Source organism: Gymnogyps californianus, chromosome 4 (genome assembly GCF_018139145.2).
Source record: "Gymnogyps californianus isolate 813 chromosome 4, ASM1813914v2, whole genome shotgun sequence".
NCBI classification, from domain to species: domain Eukaryota; kingdom Metazoa; phylum Chordata; class Aves; order Accipitriformes; family Cathartidae; genus Gymnogyps; species Gymnogyps californianus.
The window spans coordinates 82,370,509-82,393,516 of NC_059474.1; the positions used below are offsets into that span (position 1 = coordinate 82,370,509).

General features: G+C 49.2%; 1 protein-coding gene across 1 annotated transcript in view; it reads right to left on the reverse strand.

Annotated features, from left to right (window-relative positions):
* Positions 1 to 485: 485 nt before the first annotated feature.
* The window catches only part of FRAS1 (Fraser extracellular matrix complex subunit 1), a 174,618-nt gene continuing 152,095 nt past the window's right edge, over positions 486 to 23,008 (reverse strand). The window contains exons 52-74 of the mRNA XM_050896422.1: positions 22,181 to 22,331; positions 20,928 to 21,087; positions 20,280 to 20,442; positions 19,574 to 19,820; positions 18,302 to 18,646; positions 17,821 to 17,981; positions 17,286 to 17,433; positions 16,132 to 16,337; positions 15,495 to 15,651; positions 14,623 to 14,823; positions 13,068 to 13,255; positions 12,603 to 12,878; positions 11,319 to 11,551; positions 10,776 to 10,936; positions 9,769 to 9,983; positions 8,204 to 8,354; positions 7,039 to 7,146; positions 6,703 to 6,862; positions 5,834 to 5,950; positions 4,949 to 5,115; positions 4,415 to 4,620; positions 2,151 to 2,297; positions 486 to 1,111 (exon numbers count right to left, since the gene is read on the reverse strand). Of these exons, the coding sequence (XP_050752379.1) occupies positions 527 to 1,111; positions 2,151 to 2,297; positions 4,415 to 4,620; positions 4,949 to 5,115; positions 5,834 to 5,950; positions 6,703 to 6,862; positions 7,039 to 7,146; positions 8,204 to 8,354; positions 9,769 to 9,983; positions 10,776 to 10,936; positions 11,319 to 11,551; positions 12,603 to 12,878; positions 13,068 to 13,255; positions 14,623 to 14,823; positions 15,495 to 15,651; positions 16,132 to 16,337; positions 17,286 to 17,433; positions 17,821 to 17,981; positions 18,302 to 18,646; positions 19,574 to 19,820; positions 20,280 to 20,442; positions 20,928 to 21,087; positions 22,181 to 22,331 (4,653 nt within the window). The 3' untranslated portion in view covers positions 486 to 526. The remainder of the gene's footprint in view (positions 1,112 to 2,150; positions 2,298 to 4,414; positions 4,621 to 4,948; positions 5,116 to 5,833; positions 5,951 to 6,702; positions 6,863 to 7,038; positions 7,147 to 8,203; positions 8,355 to 9,768; positions 9,984 to 10,775; positions 10,937 to 11,318; positions 11,552 to 12,602; positions 12,879 to 13,067; positions 13,256 to 14,622; positions 14,824 to 15,494; positions 15,652 to 16,131; positions 16,338 to 17,285; positions 17,434 to 17,820; positions 17,982 to 18,301; positions 18,647 to 19,573; positions 19,821 to 20,279; positions 20,443 to 20,927; positions 21,088 to 22,180; positions 22,332 to 23,008) is intronic.

Genomic DNA, 23,008 nt, shown 5'->3' on the forward strand with positions numbered 1-23,008 from the left:
AAACCAAGGCTGCCTGCCTCGGGCATTAAAGAAGGAGATGTTGCTTTTCTTGCTTTATTCCCCAGCGAGGCGGGGAACCGACCCCGAGCCCTGCCGGCGGGGAGCAGAGGGTCCCTGCTCCTCTCCCCCGGCTGACGCAGAGCCACCCCTCCATGCCGGGGGGGACGGGGATGGTACACAACGTCCCCACGATGCCCCGCCATGGGCCTGGGCCTCCTCTCTGCGCCGCCGAGGGAGGTGCTGGGCTCCCCGGGCCACCCTCAGGGAAGCGGCAGAGCCGGAGGAGGACGGTGGAGGCGCGGATGGAGAAGTCCGCACCGCCTGCCCGGCCTGGCTCCAGCGGTGCCGTGCAGTGAGGCAGCTCTAGCCGGGAGCAGAGGTGAGCTAGAGCCACTCCTCCTTCTCACAAGAATATAAAAATACCAGCATAACTTCTCTCAGCTTTTCTTTTTTGGATTATTATTATTTTTTTTTTTTTTTTTTACAATTTATAAAAAGCTTTTACCAAACCAAAGTGTGCGCTCCATTAAACTTCCGTTCCGTCGTGCAAATTGCTGTGGACTTTGACTTCCAAGTTCACCTGCTTCACCTTCCTGCCTTTCCCCTCGCAGACGCCCCCGGTTTCCCTCAATATATTAACGTTCCTGACGGTGCAGTACCGGCTGTCCACGGCCTTCTCGGCGCCCCTGGGCAGCTCCACCTTGGTGTTCAGGGGATGCTGCTCCGGGGCGGCTCTGGCAGCTTCCCGCTTCCTCCGCAGCTTTCGACACTTCCTGGTGAGGAGGCAAACTCCCGAAAGCACCAGCAGCAGCAGGGTGACGGCGGCGAAGGCGGTCCCCAGGGAAGCGCCTGTTTGAGATAAGGAGGCCGCGACGGCGGCTTCCTCCCTCTCCAAGATCAGCGACTTCATGTTGGTGCCGTTCTTGACCTGGTCGCCTTCGTTGTCGTAGATTAAGGAGTCATCCAGCACCAGCCTCCCGTCGCTATCGACCAAGTCCCTGCGGCCGCGTTTCCAGCGGCGAGCGAGGGACCGCTGAACGCGAGGCCCTGCCATGCTCTCTGGGCCGATGACGTAGATGACTTGAAGGTACCACTGGTGTCCAGCTTCCACCTTTAAGAAAGGGAAGACATGCCCACAGGACATTTTAACGACGGCTTTTTAGATCGAGTGACTTTGTTACGTAAAGGTAGAGCTGGTTGCGTTTTTTGTCCCGTTTCTTGACACATGCAAACATCAACAAAAAAGCTCGGTGTGTTTTTATGAGCACCTGCAATAATATTGATCACCAAGCGAGGTGTTCAGTCTTGTTGTCTGTCTTTGGCAACTGCAATAATTAATCCAGGAACATTAATAATATGTTTTTAAAAAGCTTCTTTCCTGAGTGCTTTGGAAAAAAAAAACCCCTTAATCACCAGAATAAATTCCTCATCTCCATTTTCTGTGCTGGAGTTTGCTTCTTAACTGGCTCCACTGTTAATTTACGGTACAATCCTAGCAGTGCCAAGAAGCCCCCTGAGCAAACAGAGGTTACTGAGTTACAAAGCGGCCTCTCTGGGGAGGGACAAAAAAAGCCCAGAAATCGGGATATGAAATTCTGCCCTCGATCGAGAGCTTCCTCTGTGTCCCTCTTGTTTCTGCCACGATCTGCTCGGCTCCTCCGAGTCTCGTACTCGCCAGCCTCTGCGCACAGAGAGGAACCGCAACCAGAGGTCGCCTGCCCCTGCCATTGGGAAGGGGTGCGGAGAGCTCTGAGCTGCGGCTGCCTCCAGAGGAAGGGACAGCACCGTTTACGTGCTCCGCTGCTGAACAGAGACTCCGATCTCTCACCTCGCGTTTATACCCGGGCAAATAAATCAAGGAGAGGCCTGCTACAGTACGATCTGCAAGTGCAGATGATCATGTGTACGTGAGGCTGTCTTGCTTCACGGAGACCGTGTTGCGGGTGGGTGTGGAGACGGCGCGTCCCACCACGCCATCGGAAAAGTTGGTCGAGGGTTGCCGTTAAACTGCAGAAGGCTGCAAGACCTACCCTAGCGTGAATTTGGTTTCTCTAGGCAGCGTCAGGCCCAGAGCCCGCAATTCACAAAGTATTTGGGACATGCTGGACAGAGAAGTGAGTTTTGGGTTACTGGTAACACGTGGTACGTACCTTGTAGAGAGCATCCACCTTGAGAGTAAATCCATCGACTCCGGGCATGCTGCTTACGGAATGAAACTCAGACAGTTCGGAAGCAAAGTGGGCATCGAAAGGCACATCGTGGAAATACTTATCCGTCACTTCTGGTTGGTTTCGGTCCTGGAAATCAGAGAGGGGTTATGAAGAGGAGTGCATGCTGTCATCTTTCCAAAGGGAAGCCAGAAGCCAGGTCACTAAATAACACCTGCATACTGCTGCAGAACACGAATCCAAATGCCCGGTCTCCACACCCACATGTGGGCACGGACCTTTCTTTAAACACATAGCTTACTGCACAGAAAATATTTATGACCTATACGATTTGTAGACACTTCATACTGTTTTAGCACCAATTGTGTCAATATTAGGTTCGTAGAGCTGAAGATCAGAAGAGTTTAACCAGCCTGCTCATATATGCATGCCAAAGTAACGAATACCATTAACATTACCCTCGTCCTGTGAGTCGTAACGGGGCTGCCAGCAAGGACACTGGCAAATGTTAACTACAAAGCAGGTAAGAAGAGCTGAACGCATCTTGGGAGCTAATTGTAGATTTATACAAGAAGAATTTCTGTGTAACTGGTAAATAAATCTCCCTTTATGATGCCAGTCCTGTCAATTCCAAGCCATAGTATAAGCAGAGATCAAGGGAAATGTTAAGAGTTTGGTACATCACTTCTTTTTCGTCCTAATTTGTGGTTTGGTTTTTTTTTTTTAGACTAAGAAATACTCATGGATGAAGACTGAGGAAAAACTGCTCTTGTCTTCATGGTTTGCCCCTGTCTGCCTAGCACTGCAAAAAATCCACCACATTTCACTTCTCATCCCTTCATAGTCAGAGTCTGTTTGTAGTCGGGGAAAAAAAAAAAACCAAACAGAAAGCAGATGCAGAGGAGAGTTTTGCAAGCTTTTCAGATCCCTCGCAGATGAGGGAAGCTTTTAGCACAGGCACCACGCTATATTCTGGCTCTGGTTTTCCGTTGGCTGCACAAAGGTGCAGGTGGCTGGGAGGGTGGCAGGGTCTGCCTGGAGACTCCGCAGGACGTTGGAGAGGGACTTTTGACAAGGGCAGGTAGCGATAGGACAAGGGGTAATGGCTTTAACCTGACAGAGGGTAGATTTAGATGAGATGTAAGGAAGAAATTCTTCACGGTGAGGGTGGTGAGGCACTGGCACAGGTTGCCCAGAGAGGTTGTGGATGCCCCATCCCTGGAAGCGTTCAAGGCCAGGCTGGATGGGGCTTTGAGCAACCTGATCTAGTGGAAGGTGTCCCTGCCTGTGGCAGGGGGGCTGGAACTAGATGGTCTTTAAGGTCCCCTCCAACCCAAACCATTCTATGATTCTTTGATATGATTCTATGACGTTGTGGGGTTTGGGGGTGCCTGGGTGTCCTGGTTTCGGCTGGGACAGAGTTAACTTTCTTTTTAGTAGCTGGTACAGTGCTGTGTTTTGGATTTAGTGTGAGAATGATGTTGATAACACTCTGATGTTTTAGCTGTTGCTAAGTAGCGCTTATCTTAAGCCAAGGACTTTTCAGTTTCCTGTGCTCTGCCAGCAAGCAGGTGTGCAAGGAGCTGGGAGGGAGCAGAGCCGGGGCAGCTGACCTAACTAGCCAAAGAGGTATTCCATACCATAGAACGTCATGCCCAGTATATAAACAGGGGGGAGCTGGCCGGGAGGCGCGGATCGCGGTTCAGGAACTAACTGAGCATCGGTCAGCGGGTGGTGAGCAATTGCATTGTGCATCACTGGTTTTTTTCTTCCCCCCCCCTTCTTTTGTTGCATTCCTTTTCATTACTACTATTATTATATTTCATTATTACTATTGTTAGTATTATATTTTACTTTAGTTATTAAACTGTTCTTATCTCAACCCACGAGTTTTACTTTTTTTTTTCCTTTGCTTTCCTCCTCCTCACCCCACTGGGAGGGGGAGGGGGAAGCGGCTGCGTGGTGCTTAGTTGCTGACTGGGGTTAAACCACGACACTGGGGAAGTCAAACAGAAAAACAACAGTGCTACGTGATCTGGGACAGTCAGGCTAGTGAGAACACGCGGACTGAGATAGCTAATATGAGCTAAACACCCCTATGTGCAGCCCCTCTCCACCAAGTAGGAAGGCCATTTAGTTCCCAGGTCTGTTAGGTCAGCAAGAGGCTGGGAGACCGACCGGCCTTCTCCGGCCATGATCACACACAATTCTGGACGTCGCGGTTTTGTCCACAACAGGAAACTTACCAAGAGGAGAAATCGGTGTTTCAGGTGCTTGTTGGGTTGAATACAGCCATACTGGGGCCCCTCGTTATAGATGGTGCCCGTTGGGTCAAAGAAAGGCACGTAGCCATCCCTGCCCGTACACAGATAGACTTTTTCCAACTGCAGTTTGTAAGCGGCGTTTAGGTTTTGTTCGGGGTTCCAGAGCACGCGGCCGTACAGGATTTGCCCTGAGGACGTTGGGAGAAAAACGGTCAGGTTAAATCCTCCAATTCAAGAAGAGAACCACTGTTAGAGCCAAATGCACCAAACTACACATGGCTCTGGGTTTTGAAGGGTTTTGATTTGTGTGTGCAGATGACAAAATACCCTGCCAGAGCACATTCTTGTCTTATCATGCTGTTACAGGGCTGTAACACGCTCAAAATGCCATTTGTTGCTGTAAAAGAGGCAAAGCCAAATCTGGGTTTTACCCTTCTCTTTCAGAGGAATGGAAGTTGCGAAGACAGTAACGTTAGGTACCAGCAGAACGGGAAAGGAAAAGAAAATAAATCCTACCCTTTGAAAAAGCCCCTTTGTAATCCATTTCTGCCAGAGACATTTCGGATTTGGTGGGGTCCATCAGAAACACCTTCTCGTTGTTACAGAGCTGAAACTCCGTGTTTAGGGAGTAGACGACAGGAACTGGGCGGTTTGTCTGCTGGAAGGCAATCGGGATCAAAAATCTAAAATTGGGGCAGGAAAGGAAAAAGGAGAGATTTAGTTTGGACGCATCTGAAGTTACACGCTGGTGACCTACGCAGTCTACTTCACCTTTCTTCCCTCCTGCTTTACTATTTATAGTCTAGCAGCCCGTACTACGGTGGTATTCAACCCAAGATGACTTGTCACCCCTCACCCTGCCCCAGTTTTCCAGTAATGGTGCAGGGCTCTGCACGACCGGCTGAAGCCTCCTCCCAACAGGTTTGATTTGCTTTCTGTCTGGGGACAACCGAAGGCTACGCGGGCTTCTGCAGCCCCGAGGCTGAAAGCTGCTGGCTGAGACGTACGACAGCCCCGGACAGCCCCTCTTCTGGGAGTCCACAGTCTCACTAGACGTGACAGAGGAAAGGCAGGCATGCAGACGAAGGCAATTTTTTTTAAGAAAGTTTTTTTTTTTTTTTTAAAAGAAAGCAAAGACGTCTGCCTTGTGCTCACGAGTAACAGACCCTGCTGTGCTACAGACTGTCTGCAGCACCCCGACCACCAGCCCAGCCATCTTTCACTGCCCTGACGGGGGACAGTCTTGGTTGCAGGGGGACTCCTGAGCCAAAGGAGAGGTTCCTCCCCTCCCCTCTTCCCTTCCTGCTGCTGTTGGGAGCGTGCCACACGCCTGCCGGGACCACCCAAACAACCCAAACGTGCTGAAACTGTCCTGCTGCCGTGATGACGGGGACTCCTTACCGCTCAGGAGCATGAGCCGTACAGGGCAGGGGCTTGTCTCCGGGCTCTATCCACGGCTGCGTGGGCTGCACAGTACAGGGGATTAAGAAGATCGTGTACTCTCCAGAGTAGTCCTTCCTGGGAACAGACAGGAGACACTGCGGTCACCAAACGACACTCCAAGCTGTTCACCCAGCTGATGTGTTTGCCTAACATCTACCACGTTCTAATTAGTGTAAGCAGGCAAGACAAAGTTCATAGGATGACCTCTCCCTCGCCCCAGAAATGTCCATCTACTCCAGCAGTCGCAGGAGGGACAGATTTGACCTGCGGTGTTTAATTTGACCCTCTGTGCAAGGAGCACAGACTGTAAGAATAAACAGTCACAGACAGAACTAATCATGGAAAGGAATTTTAAAAAAAAGTGAACCAAATATTTCTAGATCTTAGTATACCTACCTCCACCAAGCACAGCACTACTGATTAAGTCAGTCGTGGACATGAAATCCGTCTTTTAACTTGCAGACTGCAATACAACCTTGAATATATTGTCCCCTCTGGTATCTACCCACCCACTGGCTTAATTGCTAGAAAAATGCATTTACGAGGAGATGAACTGATTTTTCCCTCTACGTACACAACCAGGAGAGGAGCGTTTTCAGCCCTGACAGCGGCTTCCCGCCTGCTCTAGCTCTGAGCCCTTCAACAAGGCTGGCTCCTGACCACTCCTCACTATCGCTGTGGCCGCTGAAAGGGCAAGAGGGATTGCTCTCTCAGCCCTGGATTTGAAACTGCTCCGCCGCTGCTGTTAACTCCACGCACGTTCGTTGCTTAAGAAGGACATTGTGCTGTGGGAAGCTGCTGAAGGTGGCTGAACCCGCAGTCCTCACCTGTTATAGGAGCTGGTCGCTCTCCAGAGCTGGTAGGGAGAGTCGAAAGTCTGAGCGCTCCACAGCAGCTGCAGGTCAAATTCGATCCCTCCCAGGTGGTCTGGAGTCATTAAAAAAGACTTGACATCTGGCAGGCTGTGGTGCTCCATTACAAAAAGCCCTGGGGTGAGGACAAGGAGGTGACAGATAAGGCAAAGTACGGGGAGAGCCCACACCGCACACCTCAGCACAGGGGGACTCCTCGTGGGAAGAGGGACTTGTTCTGCTACCTGTGTTTTCAGAACAGATCTGTATTTGTACGTTGATTTCTTCCTCTATCAGGACTAATGCTCTCACCTCTGAACTTGGCCTGTGTCTTGAACTCGATAACCAGCCGGCCATCCTCGCGGATGTAGATCCTGATTATCTGCAGCCGGGCTGAGAGAACGCTGTCCGTCTGAATCCCTGCACAGTGCAGCAAGAACAAAGTCACTGGAGAGGCCACACAGCACAGTCGGTCCTCAGGTGCGCTCTGTCAGCCCCACGTAGCTCCAGAAGCATTTGAGAGAGCTCCAAAAAGGAATGGTTTAATTGGGATCATCCTCCAGTGAGTCAGCTATACACTTCCTCCATTTTCCACATGTGCCGCCTAAGTCTCACTCAAACATCAAGGAAGTAAATATACTGAGTTTCCCCCAATGATTAGCCTGTGAATGTAACTTATTTTACATAATAAGTTGTAGATAATTTTTTCTGGGTACTCCTGGCCTTAATTCCCGAGTGGCCCTCCATGAACAAAGCTCTGCGAGTCCCTCCTCTACAATGCTTAGCGTCACCGCCGGCAGAATAAAATCCAAGGTGAGGCACTGTCTGTTCCTCGCAGCCCTTTGAGCAGCAATACTGCTCAAGGCTGCAGGCATGGGTTCATGGCACACACAGGCTCCAAATATTGTGGGAAAGGAAAATTATCAGGCTGGAAATAGAAGACTCGCAGGCGCAGGATAAACCACACACAGACGCACGGATGTTAGGCCTTGGATGCAACCACCAGCAGAGGATAGGAACGATTTAGGGCTTGCCGCTGGGAGTACTGCTGTTTTAACAAACAAGGGGATACTACGGGAAAAAGTCCATCCCTGAGAGCCAGGAGGCTGAGGAACGTGATTGCAGCTCCCACACGAGAATCACTGAAAAGCGTCGGAGAAATTACTCCAAATATCCCGCACGGAGCAACCTCTGCCTGGCTGTGGAGACTGTGATGAAGAGAGAGCTCTTTTCCTGCAGCACTTTCTAGGGCTCAGTGACGACTGTTCCCATTAACAGAGAGAGGCTGGGGGGAAAAGACAGCCCCCTCGCTAAGCTTCCACAAATGCAGGCATACCTGGACTCAGCCTGCATGCCCTTTACTTCAGTGAGTGCTACCCTTGCTCAGGACTGCGGTGGCAGTGCAGAAACTAAGAAAAAAAGGAAAAAACAAGAACAAACCAATTCTCCCGTACCCCTTCAAATGCCTCGGACCTACCCGTCCTCCAGAGAACAGTATCGTAGAAAAAGGAGAACTCCATCTCTGTGTGATGCTCAAGAGAAGCCCAACCTCTCGGCGCTGTCACGTAAATATAGGACACATAGAGTGGGACGTGGACTGTTAGGAAGGACTGAGCAGAGTCCCGTACCTGTCAATAAAACCCAAAGAAGGTGGTTACGCACCGTCCAAAGGAGAGACACTGGCCCAGACTCACAGCACCCACTGCATTCGCGTTCTGCTCTGCAAATGGGGAAAAAAGCCAGAGTATCTGCAACAGAAGACTCCGTTTTAATTCTGGACCATGGATGTCCTAAACACAGGGAGGATAATGTGGGGACAAAGTATTTCTAAAGCAATATAACGTCATTGCTCCGCAAAGACTGAGCATTATTGGCAAACAATTAGCTGATTCGCAAAACAGTTATTGCCGGACTGCCATTTGAAAAATAATAATGAACTGCTGGGAAAAAGCATGCAAGCACAGAGTGCTCCTCACACACTACGAAACTCCTACAATTAAGTCAGAGATGACTGTCTGAACTTTATTTCCCTTTACATGTAGGTACTTTAGACAAACCTTCCTTTTTAAATAAGGGTAAGTGCTAAAGCACACTGGTGTCATGGTACAAAAGGAGCTGTGGTCACAACTTCACCTCAACCCCCCCCCAGTTTCCAATTCTGTGAATTAAAAATAAGCAATTCTGCTTGCTCAGGACTGGCCCTAAGAGCATCTGAAATACCACAGCTCTCCGGCTATATATACGCCATTAATTATCCGCAGAGCGCAGCTGTACTCTGCAAGCCCCTGAGAGAGCTCAGAGAGACATTCCAGACTGGTTGGTGCCAGTCTCCACGTCCTAAATTATGCAGTGGTTCAGTTCAAGTAGCTTCTCTGGATTTGTGCAAATAATTGGAGCTATAAAAGGAAAGTTAACAAAGTATTCCAGACTGGCAGGAATTAAAAGAGATGATGTTGGCCATAACATTCTGCCTGGGAATTTAAAACAAGAACCTAATGAAGATGAGATATTCACTCGAGTGGGATGTACATGTATAATCCATCCATGAGAGGGCAGCGGGACACATCTAGTAGCGAAAGCCACTATTTTATAGAAGAACATTTTTGGCTTTTGGTCTGCCAGTCAGTTAATTAAGAAATTACTTAAAAATTCCCACGACCTCGCTCCACTGCGGAGTACAAACTGATGTGCCTCTGCTCTGTTCTTTGCTCATTTATACTGGCTAAGAATACAGTCAAAATTGTAAAAGAATAGAGCACAGCTGAGAATGTTTTGTATTTCCAGTACATCCTTATATTTAAAAAAAATATTTTACTGGCGCTCTGAAGGTTAAGAGAATAAAACCTATGTTACCCCAACAAAAATAAGTGAATTAAGTGCATTTCACAAAGCACCGTTCTTTTCTAGGTAAAAGGGGGAAAAAGCCACGCTCCAGTTGTACAGAGCGGAGCAGTAAATATACACGAACACGAAAGTGGAGCTTTGCCTAAGAATTGAGCAAGATCTGGATTACGTGGAAGAGTTTTGGATATGGCATCTCACCTGGAAGTCAGCGGTGACAGAGCCTCCGCAGACATCAATTAATTCAGTCATGTCGTAATAAGCGTCAAAAGTCCAAATGCAGCTCTTCAGGTTGAGGTGCTTATAGAGCTGGATCGTCTTTGGCTCTCTCACTGTGGGGTCAAACTGGTAAGGGCGGTCATAGCCAGGACCGAGAACGATGCTGTCGTAGGTCACTTCATCCAGAAACCCCGCCTCTGGGATTAAGAGACATCAGGACACTGATCACTCCAAATTTTAAAGGGCTTGAGGCCAAGTACTGAGGTCCCATTTTCACTCTCAAATCACGTCCTTGACTTTTATTATATTAGGGACTTAATGGGCTCCTCTCCCTTCATTATCCTAGAGGTCAAACTGAATATACACGGGTCTTCACAGGGGACAACGTTATAGGAATGGGGTGAGAATCCTAAAAACCAAACTTAGGAACCTATTAATTAAAGGTTGAAGTTAAACTTTAAGAAATGCAGAACAGCTTGAGTATGAAATGAACAGAATGAAGTACAACAACCCCCTGCCCACCACAGAACAAGCACGGACCGCATTACCCTGAGCGTCAGAGACACAAACTGCCTTTTTTCTTCGGCTCTGGCATTTATTTCAGCAGTGAATTTGGCTTTTGCTGCTTCTTCTTGCCACGCGGGAGACCTCAGTGACACAGACACAGTGATCCACTTCCTGTGGATCCCTCTCTAACCGCATGGATCTCACAAGACAGATTTGAAAAGCAGAAGATGTGAAGGAGGTCGTTGTGAACCTAAAACCTCCTCAAACAGAGCAATGCTGCTTAACCCCATTATCTTTTAAACGCTCCCATGCATCGCATCTCATCTTCAACCGGGCAACTCTGTTCTCTGCTGTTAGTACAGGAAGATTAATTATTATTTACATAATGTCAAGACAGCCCAGAGGAAGACAAAGCCTTCCTCTCTTTACTGACTTCTCCCTACCACCAAGTTCAGAAAGCAAAGGCTGGCTTTAAAGATTACCTGAGACGCCTCTGAGGTCTCTGATGGTGACCAGGTTTGAGCAGACATGCTGGTGCCTGTAGATAGACTCGGAGAGAAGGAAATGCAGATTGTGCAGCGGCAGGGTGGAGATGAGGGGCAGCATGCCATCCTGATGGGGGATCTGCACTGAGATGTGGATTCTGGAACAAAACAGTGGATGAGACAGCAGGAAAAAGCAGCCCTGGCAGGCACGGGAGCCTCATGCATTACCCCACGCCCCACAGCAGCACAGCACAGACAGGGTCAGCCTGCTAGTGGCAGCCTGATATTTATTTTCAGCTAGATTTCCCTGTCTACACATCTGCTCCTTAAGCTGTCCCACCAACTCCGAGTTCCTGAGGGGAAGGGCACCCCATCAGCAGAGCAGGCTGTGAGGAAGAGAGTGGTAGCGCTACTCTGAGCACCCTACGCTGTTCAAGAGGGCACACTGCACGGCGGGATGTGGTTTCAGACACACGTTCTCCTCTTGACCCAAGCAAGGCCTGGTGAAGGACTGCACTCTCCCCTTCTCCAGGCTCATACCTGTTGGGATGCTCCTTGTGCTTGACATCCAAGTACTTCAGAGTGGCAATGAATGACTGCGCCTGGAAACCTCGGGCTGTCCCTGCGACCACAGGAGTGTGACAAATGGCACTGTCTGTGCCTATGGTAACTATATTGCTTCTCAGGGGGGTCCCCACGTGGCCAGCCTTGTCCACAGCCTTGGCCACACAGCGCACGTGGAACCGCCGGCTGAAGTAAATGCTGTCCAGCACCTGCAGGGAACGAGGAGGGAGAAACATGCACGTGGGTCAAAGACACCAGCGTTGCAACATCTGACCGTGTAGCAAAATCACTTCGTCCTGGTGTTCTGAGGCAGCACGGAGGTGAGGCACACACAAACGCAAACTAGGAGCATGCGATGTGCCGATGTCTGCTTGGCCGCTTGGGCACGCAGGTGTGATCGGCCTCTTGTCACCCACGCTGCAGTAGATGCTCGAGTACATCGGGTGCTTTACAGCTTCCAAACTCTGCCCACATACGGAAAGGAGGGGAAGAGGGAGCCTGAGCTGTTACGATCTGCCAGGCTCCATCTGTCTCCTGCCACCAGGGATTTACTGAAGTGTCTGAGTGCTCACAGCTATTTCCCATGTCAACAGAAGTGGTGCTTTTAGCAGGTTCAGTGAAGAACAGTGCTAAATTTTCTGAAGCCAAAAGAAAAAAAATAGTCCCCAAAGAAGCACCCATGTGTCTCACGCCAAAATCTCCCAAATCCGAGGAGATTTTAGCTTTTAATCTCCGGGTAACAAAAGTGTGCACCACCCACTAAAAATGTCTCAGACTCATGCACGAGTAGGCATGGTCTAGAAACACACCTGGATGCCTGAGAAGAGCTGAGACATCACAGTTGGGAGTGTCTGGGAAAAGCCCCCAGACGAAAACAGTTATTCTCTTTGTGGGGCAAGATGTGAACAGTCCAGGGACAGGGAGGTCTCAGGCCACACACGGAGCAATGCAGCAAAAGGAGTGCCTGAAGGAACAGCAGTTCATAACTTGAGCTATGCCCTTCCTGCAACTTGAGCAGGAGGGAAGGAAAGCAGACAATGCCACAGCCAAACCCTGGTAACACAGGTCACATCAGCGTGCTGAGCTCTTATTCAGGCACAGCTGCTTTTTCGGGTGCATGACTTTTCAGCTGCAAGAACGCAACCAAATTTCACATGTGTGTGATCGCACGGTACAGAGATTGACAGAGCCACCCCAAGCCCTCGCTGACTTACGCCATGCACTCCTGCAGCTTCGCCATGCCGGTACCTAGCCACATACCTTATGGTTGACGCTAGTGAATGGCGTGTTGTCAGTGATGGTTTCAAAAGGCGACCTGGCTCCGTTCCCATCCGTGGGGGTTGCGACTTCCCAGCTGAACTGTATCGAAGACTGGTTGATCCCAGCCTCGCTGCAGCGTTCCTTCATGACCGTGTACTTGGGGAAGTGAGGGTCACAAGGAGTGACACAGATGAGCGGATAGCCTGGGGAAGGGGATTTCTTAGCACCGTCCTTGGTCACTTCTTCCACCCGGTCGTAATCAGCCAGGGTGACGACCTGTATGGATGCAAGACGGCCGCATTCTGCCTGGGGCTGAGGCGGTGGGAGCAGAAAAGGCAATCCTTCCCACACACTCCAAGCCTGCTATATCATTGCAGCTCTTCATTTTATTTCAGAAATCCCACTGGCGTTTTCAGTCTGTACTTGAAGGGTACTAAATCACATCCATTGCAGTGGGCAACTTACCACGGGAGGTGCTGGTAGAATCAGGCTCCCTGCTGCCTCCTGATCCAAAATAGTCACTATTGCAGTGCTGGTATCTCCAAGAACAGCTTCCACCGGATCATCTGGACCCAGCACCAGAGAAAAGGACTCATGCCACTCCCGGTCTTCATTGGACATGATCTCCACCTTAAACATGATGTGGTTCACACCTGTGAGAGGAAATGCAAAAGAAAGAGAGAGAACTCGATTCATCATCAGATATTGCTCTGAAGTTGTCATAAAAAAAACTGCACAGCTGGTCTAGGCTATGACCACTGAAACATTATGATAAAATACACATTATAAATTTTATTTCTGCTCATTTCTACTAATAATTTAGCCCTGTCCACACAGGAGTCTATCCTATACATAAAACTCCAGCTATGACAACTGATCCAATTGATCAGGTGATAGATTTACTAGCAGACGCCATCTGAGGATTAATAATGCCTGTCTTGTATTAGCTGTCTGTAGTAAAAATCTATGATCCAAAGTACATCCCCACCCCTGCTGTGAGCATCTCTGCTCTCTCTCACACCAGGATGCAGAACTGTTTGGTGAGGAGTTCTTGGTCCAGCAACATGGTCTGAGCTGTTGTGCTGGATCCTGAAAGATCTCTGCTGAGCCTTACATCCTCCAAAGACCACTTTACTCTCGCCTGCCAGATGCTAGTGCTTCTTCCTCTGTTCTGATCATCCTTCATTTAACAGTTCAGCCTTTTTGGATAACAAAATTATAGCCATAGCAGAGTGCAAGGCTGCAGCCCAGAAGAGTCACGTTTTCAAAAAGAGCACATAGTAAGTGGTCTATGTAGTATATTTAAAATACATTACCAAAAAAACGGAAAAAACCCACAAACAACCCAAACCCCAGATCCTTCTCATCCAGTGGGCATTGTGAAGGGATGAAATGTTGTACACAAGGGAAAACACGGCAAGATTTGGAATGGCCTTCCCATTTTTTCAAGTGACATTAATTCCAGTGAGCGGAAAGTCTCAACCATCTGTCTCCTTAGGCATTTACAGTCTGCTCAGTAAAGAGCTCACCACCTCCGGGCTTTCATTCCCTCCTGCTTTTCATTGCCCCCCTGCCTGGGCAGCAGCTCAGCACATTGCTTATCGAGTGGAGAGGCCTGGTGCTCAGACACCAGTGTGTTTGAACTGAAAATGATTAGGCAACCAGAAGGGAGAGGGGAAAGGACATGTCCAATGCAAGGAAAGGGGAAAAGTCTTGCACCCCAGCTGTAACACACTGAAGAGCTGGATAGGTGTTTCTTCCCACAAAGACTGTGATGAGCCCAAGATCAAACCCCAAATCAAATCTAAACCCCAAAATCTACGGGTATATTATGCCTTCTTACGGCTAATGCAGTTCACTTCACCAGGAGCAGTTAGACCTGTGTTGTGTTGTAAACCTCATGCAAAAAGTGGCTTTTTCCAAATCTCCTGAATATTTCCCTTCAACGTTCCTTTCTGATATACACAAAATGTCACTGGTCACGCCACCACCTCTAACCTTCCCTCCAAGGACCCTTTACCTGGGCTGAATTTGAGCATTCGACTCTTGGGATAGTAATCCACTCCGGCCTGAGCTGAGCCATCGCGGGTGCTACAGCGGACTTTTGAGGTCCTGTTCTGATCCCCTCTCCGGACCACCTTGATATTTATAACAGCAACACCCTCCGGGCCAGGCGGCTCCCGTACTTGGTACGCAGCTTCTTCAAACTCAATGGTGGGTGCTAAAGAAACAGCAGTGAAGAAAAAGCCCCAGGTTTGCACACCAGCTGACTGTTTACAGATGAAGGGCATTCAGCAACTGGGGTGAGGTAAGCTCAGCTCCTTTTAGACTCTATCTACACATCTTCAGAGCAAGGGGCTCCTCAAAGCAGGGGCCAGAACTGCAGCTGTAAGGCTTGGATGTGAATTAGGGCAAGGGGTGGGGCAAAACCCAACATATGTATTGGGCTACAGAGGATGGCAAATGATTCTCCCATCCCCTGAACCACACGCCCTCAAATCCGTGCCGCGTGATGGTGCTACAGCCCCCGTTGGCAGACACACCAGAGGGACTTGGCATCCCTCTTCTTCCCCACAGATCTCTCCAGGCTGTGACACTGTAGAGGGAAGGCAACATCTCCCAGGGGAAGCACAGCAACTCCCTGTGCAACTGCAGGGGAATGGGAAACGGGACAAACGGTGGGTTCAAGCCACTGTTATTCAATCCCTCCCTTAAGACCAGTCGAGTGCACAAAGCCATCGCATCAGTGACCTGCACACAGAGCTGTGACCACGTGACTGAAGGCATTCACGTGTACTAAATTAAACCGCAAACTGTTGATGAGACTGTGCTGACTACCACGGAACTGCATCCTACGCAACAACTACATCCTTGCTGAGCGTCCTCGCTTACCATCTTCGTCATTGGTGACAGTTATGGTTGCCATGTCCATCTTCCCAATCCTAGCTCCACTCCAATGGTTTCCAAGCGGGCTACCAAGATAGACCTGGAACTGCTCTTCTGGTTCAAAGGCAGAGTCATCACTGATATAAACACTGCAGTTCTTCACCTAAAGCCAAGCAAGCAGGAGAAAACAGCAAACATTCATAAATCTGATGAAGCCACTTAAAGGCCACACTGTACTTCACTACCTAGCGTTTAATGTCCGCGTACTGTCAATCCTGGAAGAAACGCTTCTATTTTTAAGGCTGCTACTTCAGTGTGGACAAACCACACAGTTACATGATGAGACACAGCAGTGAAGACATCCACTTCCACGAACCGACAGCTCTCTGCTACAACAATCCTGAGTCCTACTGACACAGAGGATTTGCATTTCACGTTTTAACCAGTTTTACCATGAAACAAACAACCCCTTCAGAGTCATGTCATATTTCCAGGACCAGAAGAATTCGTGACTTTAAGCACCTATGAAACCAGTTTGGACAGCCTCTGTCAGCTCCCTCTGACAATGCAGAGCCGAGGAGGAGATCTGAACCTCTCCCCATCAATGGTTCTTCATTCTCCCTATAAGCCAGGTTCAGCTCACCTTCTCCCCTTTCAAGAAAGTGATGCGAGACTCCTCTGCATTTCTCCTCTCTGCAAAGTCCTCCATGACCTCTGCTGTCTGGCTCTGGGTGTAGCACCTGACAGAGGACTCATAGCTCAGGTCCCCGGTGCGGAAGATGGGGATGTGCAGAGTACCCTCCTTCTCCTTCACCATGTACGTATCCTTGGTGAACTGCATGCTTGGTACTGCAGGAGGTAATAAAAAGAGTCAAGCAGCGTTGAAGCTCCACAGAGAGACAGGAGCTAATCGAGGCACATACACCCTGGGAGAACTGCTGCATGGGGTCCGACAGCCGGAGAATAAAACGGCAGCTTCGCTGTGCCTCAATATAGGATTTGGTTTCAAACAAACAAGTGACCATTACTGCCATCAACCCTCTGTAGAGCACAGGATCGGCAGACCCTGCAGCGCTTCAGAAAGAAGGCATCTCTCTCACTCGTCACCTAACTCCAACAGCTGATGAAACTTGTTCCTTCCCTATCATTTTGGTGCTGTTGCAATGCGCTGGAAAAGAAGACAGGGCTGGCGGTACAGGGATGGTGTGTTTGCAAGGCATGTCAGGAAGGGATTATATCAGGACTCAGCACTGAAATGGATGCTATGTCTCAAAGCATTATCCTCCCGTCTGTGGACAGACACAGAACAAATAGCTTGCAGCAAAGAGGGCAGACCTCAACAAAAGAGGCAAAGGCAGAAATGATTATAGACTACTACAAAGTTAGATTATAGAGTGTGTGCTTTCCTTAGGCAAGCAAACACAAGAGACATTAAAACACAAGAGACGTTAAAACACAAAGAAAGTAAACACGCAGTGAGCCTTTCTCACATAGGAAGGGGGACTTTAGCTCACAGAAAGCATGAAACAAGGACTGAGCTCTGAGCAGAGGAGGCAAAGCGTGGCTGAAAGCGAGGGAACACTACAGGAAAATTCATTCTGCACTTCCGAAGACTCCAAGCTCTTGTGAACAGTGAAGCATGGAAAGAAACAGGGCAGCCAAATGGAACAGGACGATCCCAGGAAAATAGGCAAAATCCAGCCTAGAAATAACCTAACTTGGACTAGCCTCCTGCTGCGTGGAATTGTGAAGGAAGAGGCTAGGATGGACCAGACAGAGCTGCCACGGAAAACTTACCATCTTGGAAGATGTCATTAATGGCCACGATCGCTTGGAACGGCTTTGTCAGCTCAGCTCCATGGGGTGAGCTGAGATAAACAACAAATGTCTCCAGCCCTTCTATTACCGGGTACTGCGCATCATCCAGGATTGTCAGAGTGCAGAACTAGAAGGAAAGCAGAAGTCCTGCTTTTAGAGATGCAAAGCTGTCATCCTTCCCGGCACTCACATTTGGGTGTCTAATGTAAAGTCATTATGTCAGGCCTTTTCTGAATTCATTAATCAATGGAAACAATGTTCTAGATAAATCCAGCATATCATTTCAGAGAATAGGCAGCCATCTTAATCCTGGGAGAGGTGGCCTGACTGAATCTTCTCTGACTGGAGTGCTGATCAGATGTGAATCTGTGCCTAGCGGATTCACTAACAATTCTCAAGTGGCCCTGAGAGGATTTTCAAAACAGGCAAATGGCAAATGCAGAGTATGCACATAAACAAGAGAGAAGTGTCACCAGACAGAGCAGACTCATTAGGAGTCAAAGTGGCTCCTCACCTCTTCTGTCTTGCCTGGCCTGAACTCTATTTTTCTGGAGCTGGGGACATAATCGATTCCCGGGCTGGCAGATGGAGGGTCTGACGTCCGAGTGGCACACCACACCGAGATGGGGGTTGAGAGATCAGGTCCCTGTCGGAGGACTGGAATCTCAATGTTTCCTGCATCCCCAGTTGCACATGAGAGAGAACCAAGATGAGAAAGCAGCCACATACCACAGAACCACTCCTTTCCCTTCAGCATGCCCTTCTCCCTTCACCATTGCTCCTGCACCCGGCACAGGCTATTGCAGAGAACAACCCCCAGCCTCCCCCACAGGGGCAGAGGGAAGAACAGAAACCCTCTGCAGATCTTTTACAATTCTGCTGCTGTGCCCTAAATCGCTCCTTCTGATACCTCTTCCTGGTGAAAGCATGCTTTCATGGTAAGCACCCCAACGCGGTGTGGAGCAGCCCTGGGGGAGCCCCTTGCTACTCTTCACCTGCAGCCTCACTGACGGTAAAAGTAGCATTCCCCAGGAACACTGTAGAGGCGTCGTTGGGACCACCGATGAAGACGTTGGCTGAAGCCCGGCTGCCAATGCGTGCGTTATCTGAGGCATCGGCCAATACGATCTCAAACTCCTCTTCTTCTTCGTATTCACTGTCATCGATCAGCGTGACGTCGCATGTTGTCATGGTGACACCCGGACCGAAAACAATGCGGCTGTCATCCGCCATCCCCCGGGACTTGAAGTCGGAGCCGGATTCCAGCATATAAAGGCTGCTTCCCTTGGCTGATTTGGGGACAGTGTAGCAGATGGCAGACACAGTGCTGCTGGTATCCCCTAAGACACAACAGAAAAATACATAACTCTATGGAAATACTTTTAGTCTATTTGGTGGAGACACCATTCACTTAAATAATAAAGCAGCGTTCAGAAAAGAGGGTGAGCAGTAAAAAAGAACACCATCCCTGCTCCTAAACTTTCATAAAAGCTGGCTTAGGTCTGAATTCCAGGCATAGTCCAAATCTGTGCTCTTGGTTACTACGATCAGGAAACGGCTGGCACTCGCCTATTAAAGAATATACAGTACAGTGATAGGGTCCACATAAAACACAGTCTCTAGATCACAGAAAAGCAGCAAATAAATACAAGGGTTTGCTCATGCTGGGAGGACAAATGAATCCAAAAGTAAGGAGCTTTAACTGCGTTGGTGAATCTTACAGCAGAGCTGGGAAAGATTCAAAAACCCAACCATCTGCCCGTGTTGTTGCTTGTCATTTCAGTTGCGCCACAAAGCTACTTCCAAAAAATCAAAGAATCACCCCAAAATCATAAACAAGCAAACCCCAAGGAACATCACTTGTTTTGGGTGTCACTGTTTAGCCTGCCAAGAGGAAACAGTTGCCTGAGCCTGGCAAAGGTATATACTGCAAAGACTCCTCAGCAGCTTTGCAGTAATCCTACTCATGTGATAAAAGACTGCAGGATACAGGCACTAAATCAGTTCTATTATCTATAAAGTACAGAATTAAAATCCAAGCTCTAGGCAGCCACACATACTTCACAGTCTGTCCACAGGTGCTTCGCGTCTCTCTGTCCCCAGTTTACTGTTGGCCACAGTCTCCAGCGCTCCCCATCCACTCTCTCTGCCGTGCGGGCTCACAATCTGCACGTCTCACCCACAGCGGTGCCTGCGGAGCCGCTTTCCCTCCCGTGCCGCAGAGCCCCACGGGAGCACAGAAGGTCGTTCTGCCCGGCTCGACCCACCTTTCCTTTCAACAGGAGCAGAGAGAAAACCAGCGCTCTCGCTGACATGGTAAGTCTTCCTGTCGAACTGCAGGGTGGGCTCGTCCTCTGCGTCAGTGATGGTGACCGTGGCCCGGGTGATGTTCCCCAGCAGAGCGTAGGCCGGCATGCTGAGCTCGACGGCGAAGCTTTCTGTGCTCTCAAAGACGTTGTCATCGTTAATGACGATGGTGCAGGCCTTGGTGTCCTCCCGCTCCTCAAACTGCACCTGGAAGGCAGCAAGTGGCCTGCTCTCTTTGGACTGGGGTCTGAAACTTTCTGTCCTTCCTGCCTTACCCTTGCCTGAGTCACGTACCCTGTGCACGGGCGGCATCAGACACCGACCTTAACCAAGGATAAATGGCTAGCGGAGGTCAAAGGCAGCAGCAAATGCAGTGCTTAAGCCCCTACCCATTCTGATCTCAGTCATGGTTTTAGCCCTTTGCACGATCAGGAATGACATTCCTACTCCAGCAAGCCTGTAACATTTCTGGTCTGTCAGAACACTGCTGCAAAGCATATCTGCCAACATAAAAAACTGATGAAAAAAGAGATCCTCTTCTGAAAGCAAATAAACCACCGATTTTTAGAAAGAAAATACAGTCTCCTTTGTGTTTTTGTCAGTTCTTTCATCCAGGCTTGATGGCATGCATGGTCAGACCTTCCCTTCCTGGTGTCCCCAACCTACCTGCCCTGCGTACTCCACGTAGTCCTGCTCTCCCGGCTGTGAACCAGAGCTGGAGGTGGCCGTTCCCTGCTCTGTGCGGCACAAGACAATCGCGTACTGGTTGAGGTTACCAATCCGCCTCACGGTGATGCTCACAGAGCCTGCGCTCTCTCTAACGCTGTAGCTGAAAACGTATCAAGCAGATACAAATAACCGGCTGGGGAGCAAACCCTATGTGTTTACGCTGATAGTGAGCACCACAGATGCAGGCTGACTGTTGCCTCCACGGAAAATCCGAGGGACACTAATAATCAGGGTCTTGGGCAGATGGCAGCTATTCAGCAACCCTGCTCCATGGTTTAAGCCGCAGGCACTTCACTGACACACACATGAGTTCCCACTTCCATACCGGCTGCTGTTGGCCCCCTCTGCCGCCTAGAAATCAACAGCATTAATTCAACAGGAATGCCATGTCTGGTGCTACAGTCCACAGCAGTGAGACCTTGGTCCTGACAGGGTGCCAGCGAAACACAGGCAGAAATGACGGTAACCGCCCCAGAATTTCATTTCCATGCTGTAGGTCCAATCACATATTACAGAGCTCTACCTGCCTCACTCCAGATAAGACCCCATCTGTCAGAAGAGCGCTGTAAACCCCATGCCATTTACCTGGTGGATGTAAAGCTCAGGAGAGACCACTGGACGTGGAAGATGTTGCCACTGACCACATTGGGTTTGCTGTCCTTCACTAGGAACTGAAAGCTGTCCATGGTCTCCTGAACCTTCTCCTCATGCATCACGTACCGAATGAGGCCCTGGTTCACGTCCTCTGCCGGGAGGAGACATCCAATGAACCAACCCAGAAATTCAACTGCAGTTTTATAGACGAGCAGTGCGGAGACATGCACCCGCACGGCCGTGGGGATCAGGTTCTCCACACACCCTTTATGCTGCAGCAGCTTTTCTAACTTCCTTGGTCTTACCTGTGGTAGAAGCCAGCCTACAAGCTGTGACAAGACATTCCCTTGCCTAGCCTTTATCCATAAGGGCTCATACTTAAAAATAAGGTAAATTTAAAGTAGCTTTGATGAAATGCAAGAAATAGGAATTTGCCTGGACAGCATGTTTCACCTCTGTTCTATAAGCTGGCATGTCCTAATAGGGCTCCTTCTCACTGCTGAGATGGTTTGGGCTCTCTGACCTTCTGCAGTATAATACATGTTTCCCAAGCTTCAGCCCTAAAATAACATAGGTCTCTTCCTTTTTTTTCCTTTTCTTTTCTTTTTTTTTTTCCCTGAGCACACAGGAGGCCAGGCTGGCAGGGCCTGATGAGAAGAGACAGGCAGAACTGGGAACTGCTGCCTGCATTTGTACAGGACCTAATGCAGTGTGGTGCGAGGCTCTGCGAACTGCAGTAGCAGAAATGCTAAAAAAGGCTGCGCTGCGAGTTCACTCTCAGCCTGCCTGGGGGAGTCTGGAGGGAGCAGGAATCAGAAAGAGCACAGCGGCGTGGGAAGCAGTTACTCCCTCACCTCCCCTTCCTAATGGAGGGCCCCTCAGTCCTGCAAGAGTGAACTTTCCACACGTTGTTGATTCTGCGCTGCTGGCTAAACATCTACCAGACCTTGTGATGATTAGATCCACATGCAGTATCTACAACTCCTCTTTACTGTCCCAAGTCAAATCTCCAGCTCTAAAAAGTCTGGAGAACCTGGGTGGGCTACAGCACGCATGTTGACATCTGTAAGAAATTATAGGATTTCTGCAACTGAGAGCAAAGTTCAATTCTTATTTTTGACACACCTTTGAGGTTTGCCCCTTGTCTTCTCCCCCCCACCTTCTCACCTCCCGCCCCCCAAGCTATCTTGACAAACTGAAGCGGCTGAAGGAAAAAACCAACAGTATACAGCCCAACTCCATACCCTGCGTAAAGGTGGTCACAGTTGTCCCTGGTTTCAGCTTGTTCTCCACATAACCATTTCTGGGACCAGTTGTTATCTCATAGATCAGCTGTTTGTCATCTGTGTCCGGATCTGTCGTCAGTAATTCCTTCTTAGTGATCAGATTGGTTGCCTGGATTAAAGCCAAACCAAGGGAGTAAAACTCTGGAGAGCCAGCAGCGCAAGTCTGATTGACTGTTCATCCAGAAAGCCCAACCATCCCTCTGCCAAACAATGCTCCATGAGGGAAAAGCTAGGGGATGTAAAAGCAGAGAGCACACAGAGCGGCCTTGAACAGACAGATGCCCCACAAGGTGTTTGACAGCACAGGAAGGATTCAAATTCTGCCTCACATCTGGTTTGTTTAATAAAAAAAACATTGTGGCTCAAAGAAAAGCAAATTCAGAACAAGCTGCCCAGCCTATCTAGCTGGGGCTAAAAGCTATGACAAATCTTTTGGTTTCACCTGGTAACCACTGCTCCGTGAACTGTGCTGATGCTCAGGTGAGGCCTGGCTTTGCAAAAACCATTTGCAAACAGCCTCAAGTTGAAGGATTCACTCAGGACAGTTCATGCTGCTTTAGTGAGCCTGCACTAGGTCCTCTTTCAAATGACCTCACACGGATGTGCTGCAGTTCCACCACATTTTGCTTTCTCTTTAAAAAGAAAACACCTTTACCAGCAGGAGAAAAAGAGAGAATTGAACTGCCTGAGGCTGCAGGAGGGCTTTTTCTGAAGTCAGGAATTTGAGCTGAGATAGCCATTTCTTAATACAATTTCTTACTACGGTGTCTTCCAACCGTTTTTCCT